Source organism: Pelodiscus sinensis, chromosome 8 (genome assembly GCF_049634645.1).
Source record: "Pelodiscus sinensis isolate JC-2024 chromosome 8, ASM4963464v1, whole genome shotgun sequence".
Lineage (NCBI taxonomy): Eukaryota > Metazoa > Chordata > Testudines > Trionychidae > Pelodiscus > Pelodiscus sinensis.
This window is the reverse complement of record NC_134718.1, coordinates 44864032-44887184: the sequence shown is the minus strand read 5'-3', so window position 1 is coordinate 44887184 and position 23153 is coordinate 44864032. Positions and strand designations below refer to the sequence as shown.

Sequence of the window (23153 nt, the reverse complement as noted above, 5' to 3'; positions counted from 1 at the left end):
TTCAGTACAAGTCTCCCTCTTTCCAAGTGAGTGCTGTAACCATCAGGCTATATAGAGAGTCAGTCTTAGTGCCTTGATTAGTTATTAGCCCAGAGAGAGAAGTGAAAGACCCAAACGGAAGTCCCAACTCCAGTAAATATTTAACTATTTACAAAGTGGAACAGCTTCAACAGGAGAGACTGAGAGAGACCCACTCCAGAATACCCTTTAGCCTGGTTATTAGGGCTCCAGAGCAGGGATTTGAACAGGCGCTTCCTCCATCCTCGCTGAGTGCACTAATCGCTAGACTAAAGGGTGCAAGAGGCTTGCAGCTGTTGGCACCTTCTCCACCTCCATTCATGGTGTAAATAGCATGAAAGTCCACCAGAAAATTGGCTGAAAGTATTTAGCAAATTCATGTCAAATTTACAAATAATTTTGGATTGACCAGAATTGCATTTTTTTAGGGAATAAACTATTTATCCTAAATATTTTTGGAAAAAATGGAGAACAAGAAGAGAAGTGAGGTGAGATGGGTACGGTGATTTAGGGAGAGATCGGGCAAGTGTATAGAAGAGAGGATGGTGGTTAAAACTGCACAACTCTGCTCCTGCTTGACCATCTGCCCTCACCCCCCACACCCATGCCTCAGTTCTCAACATGCTCTTTTCACTTTGCCACTCTTCTTCTTTGTCTCTTTCCATGCACTTCATTTCATACCCTGCCCCTGATGTGCGACAACAGTCTCCCTTTTCTAGTGCACTAATTTAGCCTGAAACTGTGTTTACTAGGGTTCTACCATAGCTGCACTCATAGGAATTCTCTTTCACATTTTTTCACTACCTTCTCTTTTAAATAAACACATCCATTTGTACAAACCTAAGTGTGTGTGTGTTGCACACACACTAATAGTTCAGATCACTTTATCTTGGTTGCTAAAGCCCTCATCCATCCTTTCTCTCCCCCACGCTTATCCGGTATTTTCCCTGTGTTAGCTTAATTTGATGCTGTAAATTGCACTGATTCTGGTGAGCGGTTCTGAGCCCCTGACTCCATTGAAAATTAAAGTTATTGAGCAATTATCAGGATTAGGCCCAGATTATATGTTTTGTGAGCCAAGGATTATTTCTACTTTTATTTCTGTAAATAACAGTGCTGCATAGATGATATTAATAAACAAACACTGTTTTCAGACTGAAAAGGTAACATGGAGCATGATATACAGGGGCAGTTGTTTTCACCCTTTGTTCTCCATGCAAAGCTCTCTGTTAAAGCCATTGCCTGCAAAACTCCCCTTCAATGCTAGCTTGTTAGCAAAAAGTCCTGATGGGATGATACTTAATGCAAACCATCAAAAGGAAGGAAGAAGAGAATTGTTCTTGTCTTCTCTTCCCTTTGGACTTCTTTGCATGAATTATATCAGACACACAATGAATTAAAATATCAGAAGTAAAAAAACCCATAAATAGAACATATTTCCAGAACTGAGCCAGAAGGTTCAATATGGAGATATGATTTCCATTTATACAAATTTCAAACAGTTGATAGGTAAGCCAAATGTGATTTCAAAAAAAATCCTATACATAAGACAAAGATTAGTCTGAGGAAAAGCATATCAAATGAAGTGAAAAGGTTGGGTTGGAAGAATGCTACAACAAAGCAATGCCTTTCTTTTGTTTGGCCATTTGTTTAGCCTGTATGGTTTCAGTGGTTCCAGATAATGAATCCAGACATTGTTTCATTACTGTGTTTTTTCCTGGAAAAATATCTTTATCTCACACGTACCTGTGAGTTTTCCTTGCAGGACTTTTTTCTGCTTTTTTTCATTAATTAGTTAACTGTTTCACCTCTTCTCCTTTTTGGAGGACTCTTAGCTCTCTAGAGAAATCATAGAGCCTGTTGCCACAATAGAAAGGTTAATAAACAAATAGTTCAATAAACAGATAATACTATCAAATTCAAGCTAAAGTGAAGGTGCACAGAGTAATCATTAGCCTGTTTCTGTGCAGTCTGTCTGAACTGCAGGTATCTAACAGTGTAGACAGTTAGCTAGTTCCAGAAAGAGTATGATGAATGTGTGTCATGCAGGTGATAGTTAAGGATGAAAATCCCATTCCATTATAAACCCCTGCTTATAATTTTCCAAACCCTTCATCATTGGGACTTGCATTTTCCATAGTTAGTGTAGAAAATTATCATCAATACAAAAAAATATCCTCTTGCTTTTAACCTTGTTTTTTTTTACTTAAGTAGCTAAGTTTCTGTCAACTTAGACATGTTCATGACATTAACACTCCGAGAGCCATGTTTTCTGGTCACCTTCATGTTAGTGAAATCCAAAGAATCACCAGTGAAGTCAAAAGTTATTTCAAATTTACAGCTGTGCATATGAGATAAAGATCACAGATCCGAGCATCCTGATTCCTTGCAGTGTATTGATTCTTAGCTGCATGGTTCCATGTTAATGGGACTCATCTGACAAAAGCTGTGATCCTGCAAAGACTTGTACAAATGCTTCACTTTAGGTCAGTGGGATTATTTACATTTATATGTCTTTTGAAAGATTAGTTCCTCAATCGTTTAAAAAATTATGTAGCCTCAGAAATTTTAAAAGGGGGATAAAAGCCAAGCCACATATTACACATAACAAATCTAATGTATTTCCAGATGCACGTCAATGCCACCAATGCTCTTGAATTTTCCCGCCAACTTACGGCCTACACAAGAGGTGCTTCCAACTTTGCAGATAAGATGGATATTGTATATTTGGCTCACATAATGGAAAAGTTAATAGGTATCATGGATGAAGTCAAAGATGTAAGTTGCTGTTCTAATACTGAATAATTACCACCTAAAATTGAAATCACTTACTTGTGCATTTAGGACATGGTCCTGTTTTCAACATATGCAGGCATACCTTGCAGAGTAGCTTCTGAAAGTGCTCACTGCTCTTGTGAATGTATAATGCTGACAGTTGGAACCAAACCTGGGACCTCTGGGACTTTGTGCATGAACCTCTATAACTTGAGCTAAAACCCAGCTGGCTCTGAGCTAAGATTGTAGAACAAACTCATTCTTTCTTTCTGTAAGTACCATTGAGAGAGCACACCACATCCGGTAGGAGTGTGGGTTAAAAATGCATGTACCCTGCACAAGAAATTCAACAGTGGGTTGCCTAGTGTCTAAAAGGAGGATTAAGCCTTCTCTTCTGCCTTATAGAGTCATTGCTACTTTGGAACAAAATATTTTAGCATGCACAAGTATAGGTTGAACCTCTCTACTCTGGCACTCCCTCTGAGCTAGCATGATTTTAGTTAGCCAGATATCCACTCATCATGGGCATGATCAAGTTTCCCATGGTCCTGTAAAGTTAATTTAGAGCCCCAGTCTTGTGTCTGTGTTCTGTGCTGGTATTTAGCTCTGATTTACCCCTAAATGTCTTCCAAGAGCCCAGCAAGCAATGGAAGTTTTAGTAATGCTGGTAAGTGAAAGCATGTTTTTTATGCTTTATCTACTTATTTCCTTGTGCCAATATAATAAAATTGTGTAACAACACTAACATTTTGTTATGAAGAGAGCTGATGAACCTGTGAATCTTGGCTAAGCTTAGGCTTATATAGAGTATATCAGAACTGTCCTACATTATTAATCAGCATTGCAAGCATTATTCCATTTATTCAAATAAAAATAAATAGAGACCCAATTCCTACAATATTGACCTCCTATGGTTCAGCAAATTCTCTGATTTAGCAGCTATCAGGTCCCAAAGATGCCAGACTACAGAGGTTCAACATGTATTTCCTTTACTTTGTGCCTTTTTAAAATTATGCTGTGGATAAGGTATTGGAAGTAACTCCAAGTGTTTCTTCTTCTGGAGGTTTCCTTTGCAGTCTTTGAGTGCTTTTTTTGTTTTTTCTGTATTATCAAAAGAATAAATATGGAGGATATTTTCACCACATTTTAAAGAGTTAAGAGTGTGTGAATTACTTCATGTGAAGAGGATGTAATGCCTCTAAGTATAACTTTTTGAAGGAACTTCAAGTACAGGCAGATGACATTTACAAGGAAATTTAATCAGAATTATGCAAACCCCAGTGGAAAAAATAGCTTTTTACAGAGAACTCTTAAAATGATACTCTTAAGAGTTTTTACTTTTAATTTTCAGAGTAGCTGCTTGCATAAAGATTTCATCATCTGTAATTTTTGAACACATGATAGTTATAGTTAAGACATTTGTTTTCTTTTGGTTTGGCATTGTTCATTTCATGCTGGCTTTGGGGTTTGTAACAGTTAACATTTTAGTGCCACTTTGAGAATGCCTTCAACTTTAATTTCATCAAATGCCAGAACTACTAAAGTGCATACTAAGTGCTTCCAAGACTCAGATTTCAAAGCTACAATTGCTTTTCAGCCTTTTGGCTCAGAATCCCAATATGATGATATTGATATTGCTTTTTTACCTACCTCCTCTCACAAAAAATGAGAATTTTCTCTCTGACATAAAACACAGTTTTAGTTCTCCTCAAAAATCCTTTGAGTCTTCTTTGGTTTTGTTACTAGCACCTTATGTATTGTTCATTATCATTACATAAATCAGCATCATCTCCAATCTCTTCATTGATGTTGTCCCTCCTTCCATGTAGTGTGGAACAGGAGTTTTAATATTATCAAAGCATCCACACAACTCCACCTCTCATGCATGTTTCTTCTCCATCAATTTCTTTCATAATTCCTCACATCATTTACTGTCTCCACCTTCTCTCCTCACTGCACCATCTTTCAGCTCCACATTTTGGATATGTCTTCACTGCAATTGAAAATGTGACTGTAGCCACAGATAGGCAGACCTGTAACTGGCTTTAATCTAGTGAATCATGGGTACCAAGAATAGTGACTATGTGGTGTCATGGACTTGGACTTGAGCACCCAGAAACAAGCCTACCGGGAGTGTTCCATACATACTTGGATTGCCAGCCTGTGCTTCCATATAGTCACTATTATTGCTACCCACCCTAGCAAGATTAAAACTAACATAGTTATGTCCACCTGTATGAGAATCACACTGTCACTTGAAGTAAAATCATGCTGCATCCAGCAATCAGGCTCACGAAGCACTTTCTCTCTTCTTCAAACTCACCCGTACCCCTACTGGTTTCCTACTTTAATCTCACTAGCAGTGGTACAAAATTGGATACCTGAACTGTTCTCCTTTTGCCATAGAATAAGTGTGGCCTTTTCTACACTTGGAGGTTGCACTGGTTTTAAAAATGATGAAGTTAAACAGCTGTGTCCAATTGACTTCTGTCACAATCTAAACTGATAACAATCACTTGTAAACTAATATAAGCGAGTCCCCCATTTTGCACGATTTAAATAGATTTTAGCTAAATTGGCCAGGCTTCTATCCTGAGCTCATGCTGAGAGCAGAAAAAGACCACTTTGATCAGTCAGTCTACATTGCAGCTAGTGCACATTTGTTCCTTACTGCGCATTTTACCTTTGTGTTGTCCCATCCAGTGTCAAATGTGCCAAATGATAGGATTTTCACTGCTTTTCCTGGGGAATAATTTCATAGTCTGATACATCACACTGTCAGGAAATGTGCTTGCATTCACCCAAATTTTCATTTTCTTCATTTCATGCCATTACTCCTTGTAAACACATTTTATTATGCTACAGAGTTGCTGCTTCTCCCTAATTTTCCCACCATCTGTTTATTTTACAAGCGGTTATCCTGTCTCCCACTTGACTGAGCTATAAGTCTCAATTTTTTATCATAAATCATTGCCTCCAGTCTCCTAATCATTTTTATTACTCTTCATTGCATCACTAACACAATTTGTCAATAACGTTCTACTAATTCAGTTACCTGGAATTAATATTTCAGGTAGTCACAAAAGAGCCATATACAGAAGACCCATGATATCTCTGTTCATTGTTGTGTGATGACTTTATATAAAGTTTAAAATTGCATTGGTTTCTTAAGCAACTATTAGTGCTACAAACTCCTCTGATTTCTTAATATCAGCCATCTCTGAAGTCTCAGTATTGTTGCTTTCCAGGTTTCTTTTTCCCATTGAATAACTGTACTTGGAACTATATACCCAGATATATTGGTTCACATCTTTTCCTGCTGAAATACTTTTTAGTTACTTTTATGCCCCTGATTGTAATCTCTCGTCCATGCATCATTTATTTGAGCTGATGAAGAAGCTCTTTGGGATGATATATCTATGTGTTCTGAAAATTCCTGTATGCATTTATTAGGCTATGTTACTTTTGTAATCTGATTAAAATTAAGTTTAATATATTTTTTTAATAATTTCAAAGCAAAAAGCCAAGAAAGAATATATTGCAATTCAATTCAAGATGAAATCCTTAGAGTATCATTATAATCACATTTTAAAAAAAATGTTTTTCCTTTCAACTTTAGCTATTTAGGGTAGGGGTTCATTTAAAGGGCCTAGGACAGTAGGACTCCAATCTTCACAGGCTTCTTAGAACTACTGCCATACCCATACATAGAAGGAAGCAAACAAAAATGTAAACTGACTTATGAGCCTGATCTTCGAGAACCTGCGACTTTCAATTTCACAATGAGTTTGAGTTCTCTGTTCTTTTGAGAATTAGGCGCTCTCTCTCTCTCTCTCTCTCTCTCTGTGTGTGTGTGTGTGTGTGTGTGTGTGTGTGTGTGTGTGTGTGTGTCTGCACGCGCATGTGCGCGCCAAGAGAGAGAGAAAGTGAAGTTGACTATACACAAAGTGCTGTCAAATGTGCAAAGGAAAAAAAATATTTTCTTAAAATCCTCTCAGTTATAGTAATTGTAGGTGTTACTTGTAACAATACCAGGAAAAATGTTTTTCAGACAATAATGTGGTTTTTAAGTTTATTGTGATTCTAAGTCAAAGCAAGATTTCAGATTTTCAGATGAATCATAGTACCCATCAAAATATAAAATGATTATATCTTGGGTACCATAGTATTAATCATAGAAATACCTTTGTTTTGGGGCACCGTCAATCTGCTCTCTGATAAAATTTGTCAAGGCTCTCACACACTGCCAGAATTCTGATGGAAACTGTTTCCAGGCATGTATTCAATCATATGGAGCATTTTCTTTCTTGTACGAAATGTTCCGTATATATGGGGATATTGCAAGTTGCACTGTAACAGTTACGATATATTCTTGTTTCCATCATTGTCTTTTGTTTTATGAAAAAAAATTGCAACTCAGAAAACAGGAAGTTCTGCAGGGGGTGTCTGTTTTGTTTTTGATTTTGGTATTTTGATTTGATTTTATATAAATCATGGAGGAAATCTTTTCACCTGTATTTAAAGCAAAATTCTGGTTAAAATATACTTCATCTGTTTAGAATGCTTTCTTATGTAGCTCAGATAGCTATAGTTTTTAAAAATCAATTTGGGAAGAAATAAATCCATATGAAATCAATTAATATTTGGTGTCAATGGGGAAATATTTAGTGTCTGAGACAGTAAGAGGAGAACTGAAATGCTTTAAAAAATAAGTTTTGTACACATCCCCTATTAGTTAGACAAACAGAGTAGAACATATTAAATTGGTAGAATCAAATAAAATACCAAAATTGACCAGATCAATGATGAATAACCATATTTGAAATAAACAAAACAAAATCGAGCAATGTTAATTTAATTAATTTTAGCTAATAGGAAAAAGCATGAACAATAACACCTCCTTTCACCCAAAATGAAATACGCAAATAAATAAATACATTAAAAATCTGAATTCTGTGGGGATATTACACTTAAAGAGTAAATAAGAAAGTAGTTTCTTAGATGTCATTTGGCACCTTTGTCTCTGCTTCTTCCCGGTCACTGTGTTTGTTTAAATGTACAGGCAGTCCCTGGGTTACGTACAAGATAGGGACTGTAGGTTTGTTCTTAAGTTGAATCTGTATGTAAGTTGGAACTGGCGTCCAGATTCAGCCGCTGCTGAAACTGACCGCCAGTTCTGACTTACGTACAGAATCAACTTAAGAGCCCCAGGCATCCCCAAGTCAGCTGCTTCTGAGACTGATCAGCAGCTGATTCCAGGAAACCCGGGGCAGAGCAACTCTGCCTCCGGCTTCCTGTAGTCAGCGCTGGTCAATTTCAGCAGACGCTGACTTGGGGACGCCTGTGGCAGAGCAGCTGGGGTGCTGCTGGGTTGCTCCAGTAGCGCCGCTCCTCGGCGCTACTGGACCAACCCAGCAGCACCCCAGCTGCTCTGCCCCAGGCGTCCTGATTCAGCCGCTGCTGAAACTGACCAGCAGCGGCTGAATCAGGACACCTGGGGCAGAGCAGCTGGGGTGCTGCCGGGTTGGTCCAGTAGCGCCACAGGCGTCTGGAGAAAAGCCTAGTCTGCTGGGGGGTGGGCATACTAGCTGCGCCCCCCCCCCACCCCAGCAGACCAGGAAGATGCGGGTGGCGGACCGAGACGCACCGCGGTCCCGCCACCTGGGTCCTCCGCGGCTTTGCTCCCAGTCTCCCTGGTCTGCCAGGGAGACGGGGAGCAAAGCCGCAGAGGACGCCAGCAGCGGGACAGCCGCGGGGCGTCTGGGCTGTCCCACTGCCGGCTTCCCCGAGGCTTTGCAAAGCCTCGGGGAAGCTGGCAGCGGAGCAGCCCAGGCGCGCCTGGGCTGCCTCGCTGCCCGAGCCCCTCCGCGGCTTTGCAAAGCCTCGGGGAAACCGGCAGCGGAGCCCCCCCGCGGCTTTGCTCTGCGTCTTCCTGGTGTGCAGACCAGGGAGACGTGGAGAAAGCCCCCGAGTACACGGGCGGCAGGACCGCGAGGTCCCGCAGTCCGTGTCCTCCGGGGAGCCCCGTTCGTAACTGCGGATCCGACATAAGTCGGATCCACGTAAGTCGGGGACTGCCTGTAATGATCTAACAAAATGACTAGTTTTCTTAAAATGCCTGCCATTAGCTAAGACAAGGTACCTACAGGGGAGCCAACAACCACCACAGCCCTGCCATCAAGGTGTGTGGGGGTGTGTCTTCTTCCCTGGAATGGGTAGAGCCTTGGTTGGAAGGGGGGAGCCAGCCCTTTGCACTGCCCAGGCCACAATGCGGCCTCTTCCCCCTCCCCCCAGCCTTCAGTGTCACCTGGAGCATGCAGGGCAGTGATCTTGCCTCCCAGGCAGCTGTAAGAACTTCCTGGAGTGTTGTGTTGGGCTGCAGCAGCAATTCAAAGCCAGTGTGGTAGTGGTGGCTGCCAGGGGCAATTGCCCCTTTTGTCTCCCTCTCCCTCCCCCCCCCCCCCACCTCTGTCAGTGGGCCTGGGTGCCTAATTTAAGTTGTACTCTTGCGTTCTATCTTGCCGTTTTAATGGTGTAATAGTTTCCATTGATATTATTTTTCCTGCAGCTTGGAGAGTCTATAGTTGAAATTGCCAGCAACATAATGTTGGTAGATGACCATGTGTTATGGATGGCGCAGAATGAAAACAAAGCCTGCACCAGGATTGTGCAGTGTGTAGCACACATTACAAATCAGACATTGATCAGCAATACTCAGGTTATATCAAAGGTATGTAGTAAAATTAAAAAGGTGTTTGCTGGGGTTCGATTGAAAGCACGGGCATTTTTCTACAGGTTTTTGCATTAGCATTTTATGGAAGACAGGAAAAGAGCACAAATACAAGAGCTTATCAAACATTACTGATAGGATCCTTATCTGACATTTATCTATGTAGTAGAGTGGATTGTTTTGTTTGTGGCATGTTCTTCCAATGTGGCATTACTTTTCACTTTAGTTTATCCATCCTTGTTGGTACTTGGTTTCTTTTCAGAAGGCTTAAACTGGGTCAATCAACATTTCCAGTAAGAAGATAAGACAACATGCTCCGTTATTGCCTACAGCTTTTGATACAACTGTCAGAAAGTATTCTAGGTATTAATAGCTTAAACCGGTGAGAGAGGCCTAGCTGAAAAGGTGCATCTTGTTGCTCTTGCTAAAGGTAGCAGCTACTTTTGTGTTTAAGGTTATTTGTAAGGGGAGCCAATTGCAGATGTATAGATCTGCTACCAAGAATGCTCAGCTTCCCGCTCACCCTTGGGACACTGATCATTATTTTGCCAATTTTTCAACATTTAAATGGTAGAAACTGACCAAAATCAGAAACTTAAATCCAAAATCTTTATAATGTTAAACTAAATATTTAGAGTTATTGGGTGTGTGGAAAAAGAAAAAGAAAAAAACAAAAACAACTTGTACAATGTTGCATATTTAGGTCAGTTATTTACAGCATTCATTTGGAAATATTGTTTGAAAGCAAATTCATTGTTAATTTTAGTCACAGAACAATGCATATTTGCAAATACACGTATACACAGACAAAGTGACATTGATATTCTCCCTATATCTTTAGTCTCTTCAACAGCACAACTTAGGTAATGTGGGTGGCTCCTAGAGCATGGACTGTAGCCTGAGCCTGAACATCTGCACTGCAGTTGAACAGCCTTTTAATCCAGACCCTGTGAGCCCAAGTCAGCTGGCACGGGCCAGCTGTGGGTTTTTATTTGCAGTAGACACATCCTTGGAGAAGAATAACCTAGAAGAGCCTGTCTTTTTTTCACTTGCAGATTATACTTAGTGGGGAACTGATTTGTCTGGTTTTAATGGGTAAAAAAGCTATTCATTTTAAAAGAATCACTTTCTATGTCAGTTTTTATGTATGACTTTGCAATGCATATAGACAGTAAACCGCCTTCCTAGAGCTGACTTTTTATATAATAGCTAAGGGGATGCTCTATTTGTATAAACCTCTGGTTTATTTTAAATGTCAGGTTCCATAGGTCATTTTTCTTGTCACTGCTTCAGGAGGATGTTGACATTCCTATCCAAAGTAATTCTGTATCCCTAACCTATTATTAGCTGTGCTCTATCTTTATTCTTCTTACAGTTTTCAGTCGGAGATTTAGTGCAGTCGACTGCAGCTTGTAAATATACAGATCTGTGGACTTTCTTGTGTAGTCTCATGCAATACTAAACAACTTCTGTTCCTTTTGGAGGCCAACCAGCATGCAATTATCCAGTTAACTAGCTCACAGAAATTGCATTAGTTTCTTTAAACAGAGTGTGGCTGCACAGAGCTTGAAGTGGCCACCTGTTTTAAATATAATTTTTGAAAAATGAAGTCTCCTACTAAATCTGTCAATTGCATGATGAGAGCCTGGCCATTTTCTTTCTAAGTTTGTTGAAAAATTCCTTAAATGGCAATGACTTTTTGGGAAAGACAGGACTGTTTGGTTTTTTTTTAAATCACATGCACAATGGGATGCTGTGGTGGGGCATCTGCCCTGCATTGGCCCTTTAAGTGTTAAATTCAGCCCTGGGAGTGGGCTGAGGCTGTGGAGCAAGCAGCTAAAGCAGATAGCAGGCAATTACATCCCCCCTGAAGGCTGTATAAATAAAGGCTCCTGGAGGAAAGGAGAATAGCCACTTTTGCTCCAGCTGTGGAGCAGGAGGGACCTGACTGATAAAGAAGCTAGAGGCTTCCTGAGAGAGAGCAGTGCTGGGGAAAGGAAGACAAGGCTGGGGAAGCTCTGGCTTGACCTCACTCCCAGGCTGCAGGGCCTAAGGCAATGCCTAAGAGTATTAGGGCTGCAGGGAGGCAGCCAGTGCAGAAGAAGGCAGCAGGTCTACACCCCTTGCCAATGATGAGTGGTCATTTCAGATTGCAGTTTGCCCCTGAGGTAAGGGGCTAGACAACAACGGGCAGTGGGTCACTGAGGTAAGGTGGGTATAGCAGTTTGGGGGGAGGTTCCCTGAGGGGCAGGACCTCTGAGTGTGGGGGCACTGCAGCAGGGCAGTACGTGAGGAGGGGTGCTACAGTCTGGAAGGGACGTGGGTCTCAATGTAAGGTGGCAGAACCCTTAACACAAACAGGTAACAGAAGGTGAGACACCAACTGGAAGGGGGTGCTTCAGGGCTGAATTGAGCTAGTTCCCAAGTGGCCATCAGGAGGTGGTATGGCACTGAGTCTTGCCCTGTGAAAGATGAGTACAGGCAGTCCCCGAGTTACGCGGATCCGACTTATGTCGGATCTGCACTTACGAACGGGATTTTCTCGCCCCGGAGCTCGCAGGCAGCAGGACCGCCCAGAGCGCAGCGGTCCCGCCACCTCGACCTCCGGGGCGAAAAAAGCTGCTCCGGGTGCCCCTGGTCTGCTGGGGACTGTCTCCAGCAGACCAGGGACACCCGGAGCAAAGCCGGGGAGGCGGAGGGGTCCCACACCTCTGAGGCTTTGCCAGAGCAAAGCCTCAGAGGTGCGGGACTCCGCCGCCACTGCCGCTTTGCTCCCGGTGCCTCTGGTCTTCTGGGGACCGTCTCCAGCAGAGCAGGGACACCTGGAGCAAAGCCGGGAGGCGGAGGGGTCCCACGCCTCTGAGGCTTTGCCAGAGCAAAGCCTCAGAGGCGCGGCACCCCGCCGCCGCTGCGGCTTTGCTCCCCGTGTCCCTGGTCTGCTGGGGGGAGGGGCACAGCTAGTGGCCCCCCCCAGCAGACCAGGGAGACGTGGAGCAAAGCCCCCGGGCCTGTGGTAGAGCAGGTGGGGAGCTGCTGGTTGGTTCCGCAGCACTGCTCCTTGGCACTACTGGACCAACCCGGCAGCACCCCAGCTGCTCTGCCCCAGGAGTCCTGATTCAGCTGCTGCTGATCAGTTTCAGCAGCGGCTGAATCAGGACACCTGGGGCAGAGCAGCTGGGGTGCTGCTGGGTTGGTCCAGTAGCGCCGAGGAGCGGCGGCGCTACTGGACCAACCCAGTAGCACCCCAGCTGCTCTGCCCCAGGCGTCCCCAAGTCAGCCGCTGCTGAAACTGACCAGTGGCTGACTACAGGAAGCCCCTGCCCCGGGCTTCCTGGAATCAGCTGCTGATCAGTTTCAGCAGCAGCTGACTTGGGGATGCCTGGGGTTCTTAAGTTGAATCTGTATGTAAGTCAGAACTTGCGTCCAGATTCAGCCGCTGTTGAAACTGATCAGTTTCAGCAGTGGCTGAATCTGGACGCCAGTTCCGACTTACATACAGATTCAACTTAAGAACAAACCTACATTCCCTATCTTGTACATTTCCCGGGGACTGCCTGTAATCGCAAAGACAAGCAAACCACTGTGTTGTAATATAAGGCACTAAATCAGCTGTAGTTCCTCATGCCTCCCTCAGCATGGAGTGATGTATACAAAATAGTGTTCTGTATATTAGGAATGACCTGTTGCATCTTCTCAAATGTATAAACCCCAGACATCTGTATCTCATGTATAATAATGTATTTAAAGTAGGAAATTCTCTATGCTTTTAAACTAATATTACCATGCATTGTGAAAGAGAAACTCTTCTTCTGTATGTCAAATAAGCAAGTAAAAATAAATTACTAAGAATACAACATTTTTCTGTTAGAACACAAACAAATGCAAAAGCTGCTATTTTTTGCTTTTACTGTGCCAATGTGTGATACACAGAGATTAAACCGGCATCATATGAGTGTATATGTAATTTACTGAGTAACCTGTGATTTTCCTTTGTATCTGTCTGTCTAATTTATGGTAACTGTATAGCTCTCAAAACCAAATGATCCTGCCTAGCTATACCTAGGGAGTGACCTTATTGTCAACCATTTGCCATGAAATAACATGTTCTGTGTTTAGGGTCCTATCAAATTCATGATCCATTTGCGGGTTTTAAATGTCATGATTTTAACTATTAAATCTGAAATTTCATGGTGTTGTAAACGTAGGGATCCTGACCCTAACAGGCGTTGTAGAGGAAAGAGGGTTGCAAGGTGATTGTAGTGGGGTTACAGTACTCCTAGCCTTACTTCTGCACTGCTGTTGGTGGCAGCGCTGCCTTCAGAGCTGGGCAGCTGGGAGAAGCTGGGCAGCTGGCCACTAGCTGGGAACACAGCTCTGAAGGCAGAGCCACTGCCAAAGCATAAAAGTAAGGATGGCCTCATGTGATAATGGTGCTGGTGGAAGATTGCCTTCAGAGATGGGCACTTGGCCAACCGTTGCCACTTTCCAGGTGCCCAGCTCTGAAAGACACAAAAGAAACAAAAGAGGGGCAATACTGAAAGCCCCTATTGTTCTCTTTTGGGTCAGGATCCTAAATTTGAGAAATGCTGGTCTCTCCCCGTGAAATCTGTATAGTATAGCATAAAAGTGCACTAACGACCAGATTTCACAGTCCATGATACGTTTTTATGGCCATGTGTCATGGTCTGCGCCTTCCCTCAGATCTCTGGGTGTCATCATCAGGGGTTGAGGCAGCTGTCTCCACCCCCTCAATTCCGCAAGACCCCCTCCCTTCACCGTGTCCCAATTTATGACGTCTCTTAGTCCCTTCCTTCCCCGGGCTTCTAGTGTTCCTTATGTCCAGGAATACCCGGCGCCTGCCCAACCCGGGCCTTGTTTGCCTAGGTGGTGGACGGAGGGGAGGGGGACCTGGGCCCATCCTCGCTGCAGGTCCCGATCCAGAACCCTAAGGACAGGGACACGATTCCCTGCCTGGTTGGTGAGGCTGCAACCGTAATTCATCAACCCTAGAGCCACCTCCTGGCTCTGTCGCTCAGTCCTGGGTCACTTCCTCTCTTCCGCCATGTCCTGTCTCTGCGTCTGCCCCTCCAGCTGTCAGGAGTCACCTCTGGCGAAGCCAGCTCCTCCACTGGGCACCGCAGCTGCGCGTTCCTGGCTCCGGGCTCTTCCTGGCTCCCCCGTCCACGCTTTTAGCTTTCACCTCCCTGCCTTCCTTCTCCGCCCCTCTGGCTTCCTCCTCCCTCCTTTGGGGCCTCTCTATGCTTTCTTTATACCCTGCGCCAGCCTCCGACATCCCGTCATGCCGGCCCCCAGTGCCGGCTGTGACATCATCCCATGCCTTGGGCCATCTGCGTGAAGTGGCCCCGGAGCAGGCAGCACAGGTCCAGCGTGCAGCTACATTCTCCCCACATAGAGCTGCCTCGGGGCTGGCCGTAGTGCGGGGCTCGGGATCCATGGCGGAGGCGGCGCCGGCAGGCTACACAGCCCTGTCACACCATGAATTTGATAGGGCCCTATCTATGATAATGTTTCAGCCTTTTAGGAAATGCACAAAATAATATTAAAATCTTCCATATATTTTTTCTCATCTTTCTCTAAATAATCCCACTGAAACTGTCAGAGCATTAATTTTGAATTAGGTTCTCCTTTTATAGCCTTAGTCTTCATGCCTTTTGGCATAGTCCTGAGCTGCAAACCCAAGGAGCCATTTTTGCTATCTTCTTAAGCATTTCCCTGCCTGCTTGTACATGCATGGACACCAAATTATTTTCTATATTTTAGCACTTTGAAACAAGAAAATTCGTTGGCAGCTTCCCATAAAATTCTTCCCGTTCTCACTGTAACATGCTACAATTGTGGGAATGGAGTACAGGGTGAAAAGTTGTTTCACATCTATTTTTGCCCATGATATAGCTAGTTCTGCAGACTTACTTTGGACACCTTTCCATGTCACGTACCTGTCTGTTGTTCTGTGCTTGGCATGAATCTTTCAGAACTGCATGGAATTTGCAAGAATACATTTTAAAGTGTAGGGAATATGTTTTGCAGGGCACTTTATTTATATGGGTTACTTGAGAGTAGGTCACACTCACAGGTGTTGCTAGGCACCTGATGGTTTTAACATAAAAGGAGATCCCGAGTACCCCAGTTTTGGTGATGTTTAGTTGGGGAAACCCTTTCCACCCCGTTGCTGCTGTCCCTTGCTCATAAAGAGCATACAGTGGCGGTACTTCCACCTGGCTGGCCCTGTACACACTTAATGGTGTGCCTTGGGAGCCTCCCAGAATAAAATTATTCCAGCAATAATCTGGATCTAGCTCCAGAACAACAATTACAAATCATAAATAGTATACATCTAATAGATTACAGTAGAATGAACAACCTTTACTTAACTTAAAGAAACAGAGTTTAACAGATTAACAGTGAATAACATTAATAAACCACACAGAAATAATAGGAATGTATCTATCTGGCAATTGCACTGCTACCATTTATCCCACTCCAGAGTGTACACTCCTCTGGACTCACAGTACCATACAATTGCTTGCATGGGTGCGCTTGAAGATTCTGCAGCTAGAGTGGATGATTCTAGTCTCCTTCTGTGTGCTGGGTGCAGAGTAGTCCTTCTGAGCCACAGGCACAAAGCAATCTGCTAGATCCCAGTCCCAAAGGCTCTCAGTCCCAGTCTGTAGCTGCAGCATAACAGCTACTGGACTGGATAAGTCTCCTTCACAGCAGCCTGGCTCCTTTTCTTCCCAAAAAAAACAAACAAACCATGCAGAGCCTCCAGACTGCTGAGCCTTACTCCACATAGAGAGACCCACACACCAACTAACAATTCCTTCCTGGTTTCCTCAAGGACTCATGGGAATTGTAGTCTCTGGGGCTAGATTGCAGCACACAGGATCCTCCCAGAAAATAAACAGAGGCACCTTTAGTAAGGGGACTCCATATACAAATGGTAGTGTTCATTATTGTAAAATAATTTATTTCTAGTTAGATAATTTCATTTATGCTAGCTCAGATATGTTCATGATGGAAGTTATCTCAGGATATGTCTGCACTGCAGAGTTGTTGTGTTTTTTTGAAAAACAGACTTTTTTTCAAAAAAAAACAAACCCCTTCACTTATGTCCATACTGCAATCGCGTTCTTTTGAAAAAAAGTTAAAAGAACAGAGGGGTTTTTCTGAAATTCGTAAGCCTCTTTCTAGAGGAAGAAGCCTTTTTGGAAAAAGGCATGTGTGGAAGAGGAAGTTTGAGGAAGAGGGAGTTATTTCGAAAGAAGAGGAAAGAGGAAAAAGCACAGGTTCCGTGGTGGCCACTCTGTCCATAGTAATCACAGCTTAAATGAGAGAGAGCATCCATTCAGCGTAGACGCTATCTTTAGAAAAAGTGTATCGCTTTTTTGATGTACTTTTGCTGTGAAGATGCTCTTTTTCAGAAGAAGTTTTTTTGGAAGATCTCTTCTGGAAAAGCTTCTTCCGAAAGAAGCCTGCAGTCTAGACATAACCTCATTGAGATAGGGAACCGAGAAAGGTCTGAGGCACAGGGGCACATAAGAACCCACAGAGGTTGAACCTGCATTTTTTGGTGACTTGTGCTAGTGAAACTTGTGTATAGCATGGAAATCTATATGTGCAGGGTGCATGAAATTATCCAGGAAAGTCTGGTTTCAATTGTAAAGTTTTCCTGCATGCCTGTTCCAACTATTAGATTATTCAAAACAAATCAATGGAATTTTTTTTTATAATGGGTAAAAAATTCTGCTTCCTGTGTACTAAAAAGGTACAAACATTTTTACTCAAACTTAAAAAATCTGGAAGGTTGATTTTCAAAAATTAGCAACAACTGAAAACAAAAGTTTAGAATAGAAATATTATGAAACCTTGACTGTAATGGAAGCTGCAGCCATAATTAGCCAGCAGCACTAGAGGCTAAATATAGTGTTGGAGTCTGCAGCACTTGTGGCTGACAGGAATTTATGGCACTTCATAGCTTTGTTTTGAGCACATACAGATAAACCAGCCGTTGAAGGGTTATTAGGAGACACCCCTCTAGCTTATTCCCAAAGCCAGGCAATTGAAATTGGCAAGGCAGGACCTGCAGACAGCAAAGCCCCATATTTCCTCCCCACCTCACAATGAGATTTTAATGTGTTGGCCCCAAGCCTACAACCTCCTGAGTAGAGTGCTGATCAGAAAAATGCTGACAAACCTTTCTTTTTTGGAGTTCGCCAGGTCATATAAATCAAACCCATTTGTGGGAATAGTTGGATTTTTCACAAACTTCCAATAGATCCCAGCCAATGTTTCTGGGCTCACAGTTCCACTTCAGCCCACCAGGCAAGTTGAAGGGAAACGAGGAGCCTGAAAGAACGTACTAGATTGGCTGCTTTGGAGCTGAGGGCTCTGGAGGACCCTCAAAAACAGGGACATAGTAGGCTGAAATTGACATAATTCTGGTCAGTTTCATTGCTGGGCTTGCTAGCAACAGAAGTGTTACTTACCAGACTCTTGTTAACATTACAAAAGGGTCTAGTTAGTTCACTTTGCTGCTCAGTGGTGGGCAGCCATGAATCTGACAAGAATCATATCAACTTCAGTCTATAGCTGCTATGGTTGCCTGGTGTCCTCAGATCCACTGCAGTACACTAGGTGGACTGAGTGAGGGATCCTGATGAATATATTTCCCTTCAGAAATACCACATTTCAGGGCTTCCAAAATAAAATGCTGTGATACAACAATTCAGCAAAAATGGCTTTTCATTCCAATTAGGACAGAAAATATTTTCAAAATCTCAAACATTTTCCTGTGACAGTTTCCCAACCAGCTCTAAACCTGAGTCTCATGTTTGCTTGTTTGTTTTTTCCCCAGCCAGGTAGAAAGTACTTTCCTTTAGTGTCAATACACATGAAAATCTTCTGAAAAATATTTTTTCCTAAGAACTGGCACCATGCTCCAAATTTGCTGTGGTTTGATTGACAGTTTCACCCCCTCTAATCAATACTAAGTGGAGTTGAGTTTTATTGTGGAACACAACTGCCTGAGGTGTTGAGCAGTTTCGTAGAATGCTCAGAGCCTAATATACTCTGGAGGAATTCCTTCCTTTTCTAAATCAAGGGGCAAAACTTCCCTGATAACTCCATCCCCCCAAATGAAAAAAGATCCATTAAATGTATAATGTGCCACATGCACCTTTGTTACTCTACAAATAATAATCAAAACTGTGTTCTTCTTGCATCAAATATAGCTGATTAACAAAAACCCAGGAATAGAGAATTTGCTATTCATTTGAGCGGTTCTACTGTTAAAACTACCCTATCATCATTAATTACTACTTCAAATAATGAAAGATGAAACACTGTCTCTCTAGGACTAGCTTCATTAACACAATCAATTTCTTCCTTATATAGAATCTGCTTCTGTAACTTCCACTCCAATTTCTTTCATGAAGTGGGTTTTACCCACAAAAGCTTATGCCCTAATAAATCTGTTAGGGTATGTCTACACTGCGCAGCTGTTTTGGGATACCAGAGGTATCCCAAAATAGCTACCCTGCATCTTATTAAGCCGCCTATTATTTTAAAATATTTTTCAAAATAATGGACATGCTATTTCAGCATCCCTGTAACCCTTGTTCCACGAGGGTTAAGGGATGTCTCGAAATAGTGGTTATTTCAAAATTTGGTGTTGTGTAGACATGCCAACTTTTAAAAAAAAAAGCTATTTCAAAATAGAATTGAAATGAGATACGCAATTTGTGTAGAGCAAATTGTGAATCTTATTTTGAGTTTAGGGTGCTGTGTAGACACACCCCTTCATCTCCAAGAGCACGTCTACACTACAAAATTATTTTGAAATAATAACTCCTGAAATAACTATTTTGAAATAGCATGTTCACACCACAGGAAAGCCTCAAAATTAATATGAGGTGGGCTTCTTTAGGATATATCTACACAGCAGTGTTATTTCAGGATAACATTTTGACATTATGTTGAAATAATGTTGAGCTGGAGGACTGCTTACTCCAACTCCTGTAACCCTCATTGTATGAGGGTTAGGGTTAGGGAAGTCAAGGGAAGAGTGCTTTATCTCAAAATAGCTGCTGTGTAGACAGTGCCAAAATTTTGAATAAGCAATTTCGACTTAAACTACGCAATTAGTGTAGTTTAAGTTGTGAAGTTTATTTTGAGTTTGGATATGCTGTGTAGATATGCCTTTAATGTTGACATGCTACCTCGATTTAGAGCCTCAGGAAGTGCTGGGAAGTAATTACTTTAAATTACTTTAGGAAGTAGTTATTTCAAAATAGCAGTAATGGAGTGTCCACACTACCAGTGTTTCAAAATAAGCATTATTCCTCATGGAAAGCAGGAGATTTAAAAATAAGCAGTTCCTTAATTTAAAATAACGGGTTTGGTAGTATGGATGCTCTGTTTGTTGTTTCGGAATAAGGGGAGTTACTTTGAAATAAATCCCTAGTGTACACCAGGGCTAAGGTGCCACAGAACTCCTTGTTGTATTCTCTAGGGCATGTCCACACAGCAGAGCTAAAGCCAAAATAAGCTATGCTACTTGAGCTACATCAATTGCTTCGCTTAAGTCTAAATAGCTTATTTCGACTTTTGGCGCTGTCTACACAGCAGGAAGTCCGAGTTGAAGCATTCTTCCTCTGACTTCCTTTATTCCTCATAAAATGAGGGTTACAGGAGTTAAAATAAGAAGTCCTCCAGTTTAACATTATTTCAACATTATATTGAAATAACTGCTTGCTGTGTAGATGTGGACTGTGTTATTTTGGAATCATGTCAGTTATTCCTAAATAACACTGCTATGTAGACATAGCCTAGGACTGGTAAAGATTGTGTTCTTTCATTGACTGCACTCAGCAAATATGAGCCCACTAATAATAAGCCCTGTATGACTTCAGAGCTAGATAGACCTATGGAAATTGTAGAATGCATATGTACCCATTTTGGTTATGTGAACCAGAATATGGAAAGAGTAAAAGCAGCTCTTGTCTGAGAGAAAAGTTGCACCACAGATAATATTTTCCCTAATTTCCAGTCCGGTGTCTAAATGGCCATGATGTCCTCCTACTGCTGTGCAGCAAATTGTGCACATGCTTTCATAGGGGAAGTATCTTAAACTTTCCTTAGTTCTCTGTAATTGTTTCCTATGTGAGAAACATAAGGACAGTCAATAGTAACTTCTTTAGAAACCATTCAACTTCCAAATGAAACAGAAAGTCTCTCTCTCTCTCTCTTTCCTTAGCTCTATTATTATATACATTCAAAATTTTATACGTCAGATTTAATATGTATGGTTTAATATGTTTTCATATTTTCTACAGTAGGCATTTTACTAAAATGAGATTGCATCAGCCAGTCAGCATGGGTGGGGGTTGACTTCAGAGTTACTGATCAATAACTGATGCCATAGGAGAATCTCCTGCCATTAGGTCCTGATGTAGAAGCAGTAACTAAGAAAAGCAGGCATGGCAAGAAAAGTGCCCTCCTGCAATTTCTGCTGCCAGAGAAGTCCTTTGTGGACTTCTGGAGCCTGTGTAATTTAGAGCAATGTCCAGACTGCTCTGTTACTACTTTGGGCTTGACTGGGGCCTGGTGGATTAATAATCAGGAAGGGTCAAAGGTGCCAGTTGCCAAACAGCCAGGCATGAAGATCTGGGCTCATTTATATTATCGGTGTTGGGAGAAGCTGACCAAGCCCTTGGATGCTATTTCACATATTTATTTCTATTAATAGTATTATTTTTCTTGCATTTAAACTGCTATAAATCAGGATTAACTCCACTGATGTTGGTAACTACGTTATTGTCAAGTGGTGTAAGAAGAGAAAGGAGCACCAGGTCTTTTGTACATTAATGTGATTCTATCATTATTATACACATCATAAAGGTGCAAGCAAAATCACTGTACCACTGTAGAATTCATTTTCTTTGATCAGTTTCACTGAGTTATTTTTTATGTGTGTGGATATCTACAAAATAGTGTTTTCAAAATGCATATTTTTTACTGTGGATTCCCTTTCAAGTATGTTAACAACATACCAGTTTCTCAATGTGTTTTGGCAGGTTTCCCTTAATATTGCTCTGGAGGCCTTTATGATCAAGCCATCTAGCTTCCTAGGAATGACTTGCACTGCCTTCCAGAAAATAGCTGAAAATTCAGTCAGGTCACTCACCTATGATGTGGGGAGCTGGGAAGCAGACTATCATCCAGACCAATATTTGAATTTTAAGTGCAACGCCGGCAATCTCAGTGGTTCTTTGATGAATTTTTCTACCAAAGTAAGTGGTATAAACAGTTGTGTACAATTGACTCATAGATGTTTTCATTTGTAGCTTGTGTTGAAAGCAGATTACTACTTTTATCATGGCAGGACTCCTATTAAATAATTACATGAGCTTTTAATCTTATACATTGATTAATAGGAGAAAAAATTGTGGCTTGTTACTGACCTTAAACACTGAATGTTTTACAGTGTTTTGCAGTGCGTACAGCGCTATTATGAATGTTTCCATGCATGATATGAAAATGCAACATATAAACAGAAATCCGTATACAGCAAAAGCTTTGTTATCCAGCACTCATGAGGAATAGAGGTTGCCGGTTAACTGAATATGCCAGAAACTCGTGCTTATTACTCTACCCCTGACTGCTCCCCAGAGAAAACTGCAGAAACCAATCTCCACCTCCTTGGGAATGCCCGGTGACCTTTACCCTTCCCCCAAGCCACAGAACTGTCCTATACAACAGGCAGACAAGAGGGCCAGCTGCCTCAGAGACCTCCAGCAGATCCAGCTCCTGACAGCTCGAGGAAGGTTGAGAGGGAAGAAGGTGCCTGATGATGATGGCAGCTGGCAGTGTCAGTTGTCAATAGACCCACAATGGTCGGAGGCGGAACAGTAGGAGTCAGGCATGCATGTGCCTGAAGACTCAGAGGTAAAGTGGCTGGGGGCAATGCCACTTAAACAAGTTTTCTGGATATTCAAGTGCCAGATAACAAAGCTTTTACTGTACGTGTTTAAGAGATGTGTGCCTCTGTCTGTGAGCCCATTTGTTCAGGAATTCCTTCTAAACAGTAAGAGCTAGGACCACCAAATTTGATATGCAGCTTCCTCGTCTCCTAACTTAAAGTAAGATTGGGGATTGGTTGTGCCAGGATAACCAAAAGCACTGGGAAAGGAACAGTTTTCCACAACATGGAAAGGGTGGGGCTGTTCAGAAGGATGCAGATTTGCAGGGGAGAGGTATCCTGCAGAGTGTCCACAGGGGGCAAATGTACCACCAAAGGAGTGGTCTACAGAGCTGGGGCTTTGCCATCTTTCCTGCCAGCATACCAGTAAGTGGTTTCCAAGCCCCAAACTACCCCCCTCCTCTCCCTCCCAGCCCTTGACTGCAGTGCAAGAGGAGGGGGAGAGAAAAGACCTTTGGTGGCCAGGGAGGGGCTGGGGGAGGAGAAAAGGCCCCTGACAGCCAAGAGGGTATCTGGAGGAGAGAAAAGGAATGTGCCAGATAGGAAGCCCCTCATGCCGCATCCCTCCTTACCCCCTCACTCTTGCATTTCCCATATCTCCAAAGCCCTACCCTGACTCCTGCAACCCCC

General features: G+C 42.4%; 1 protein-coding gene across 7 annotated transcripts in view; it reads left to right on the top strand.

The window, feature by feature from the left end:
• Nucleotides 1-23153, top strand: part of ADGRA1 (adhesion G protein-coupled receptor A1) — a 486631-nt gene that overhangs the window by 262097 nt on the left and 201381 nt on the right. For 5 of the 7 annotated variants that reach the window (XM_075935214.1, XM_075935215.1, XM_075935216.1 and 2 more), the window contains 3 exons: nucleotides 2647-2796; nucleotides 9362-9523; nucleotides 21619-21834. In XM_075935214.1, the coding sequence (XP_075791329.1) occupies nucleotides 2647-2796; nucleotides 9362-9523; nucleotides 21619-21834 (528 nt within the window). The remainder of the gene's footprint in view (nucleotides 1-2646; nucleotides 2797-9361; nucleotides 9524-21618; nucleotides 21835-23153) is intronic. The other 2 variants (XM_075935212.1, XM_075935213.1) reach the window with 2 other exon arrangements.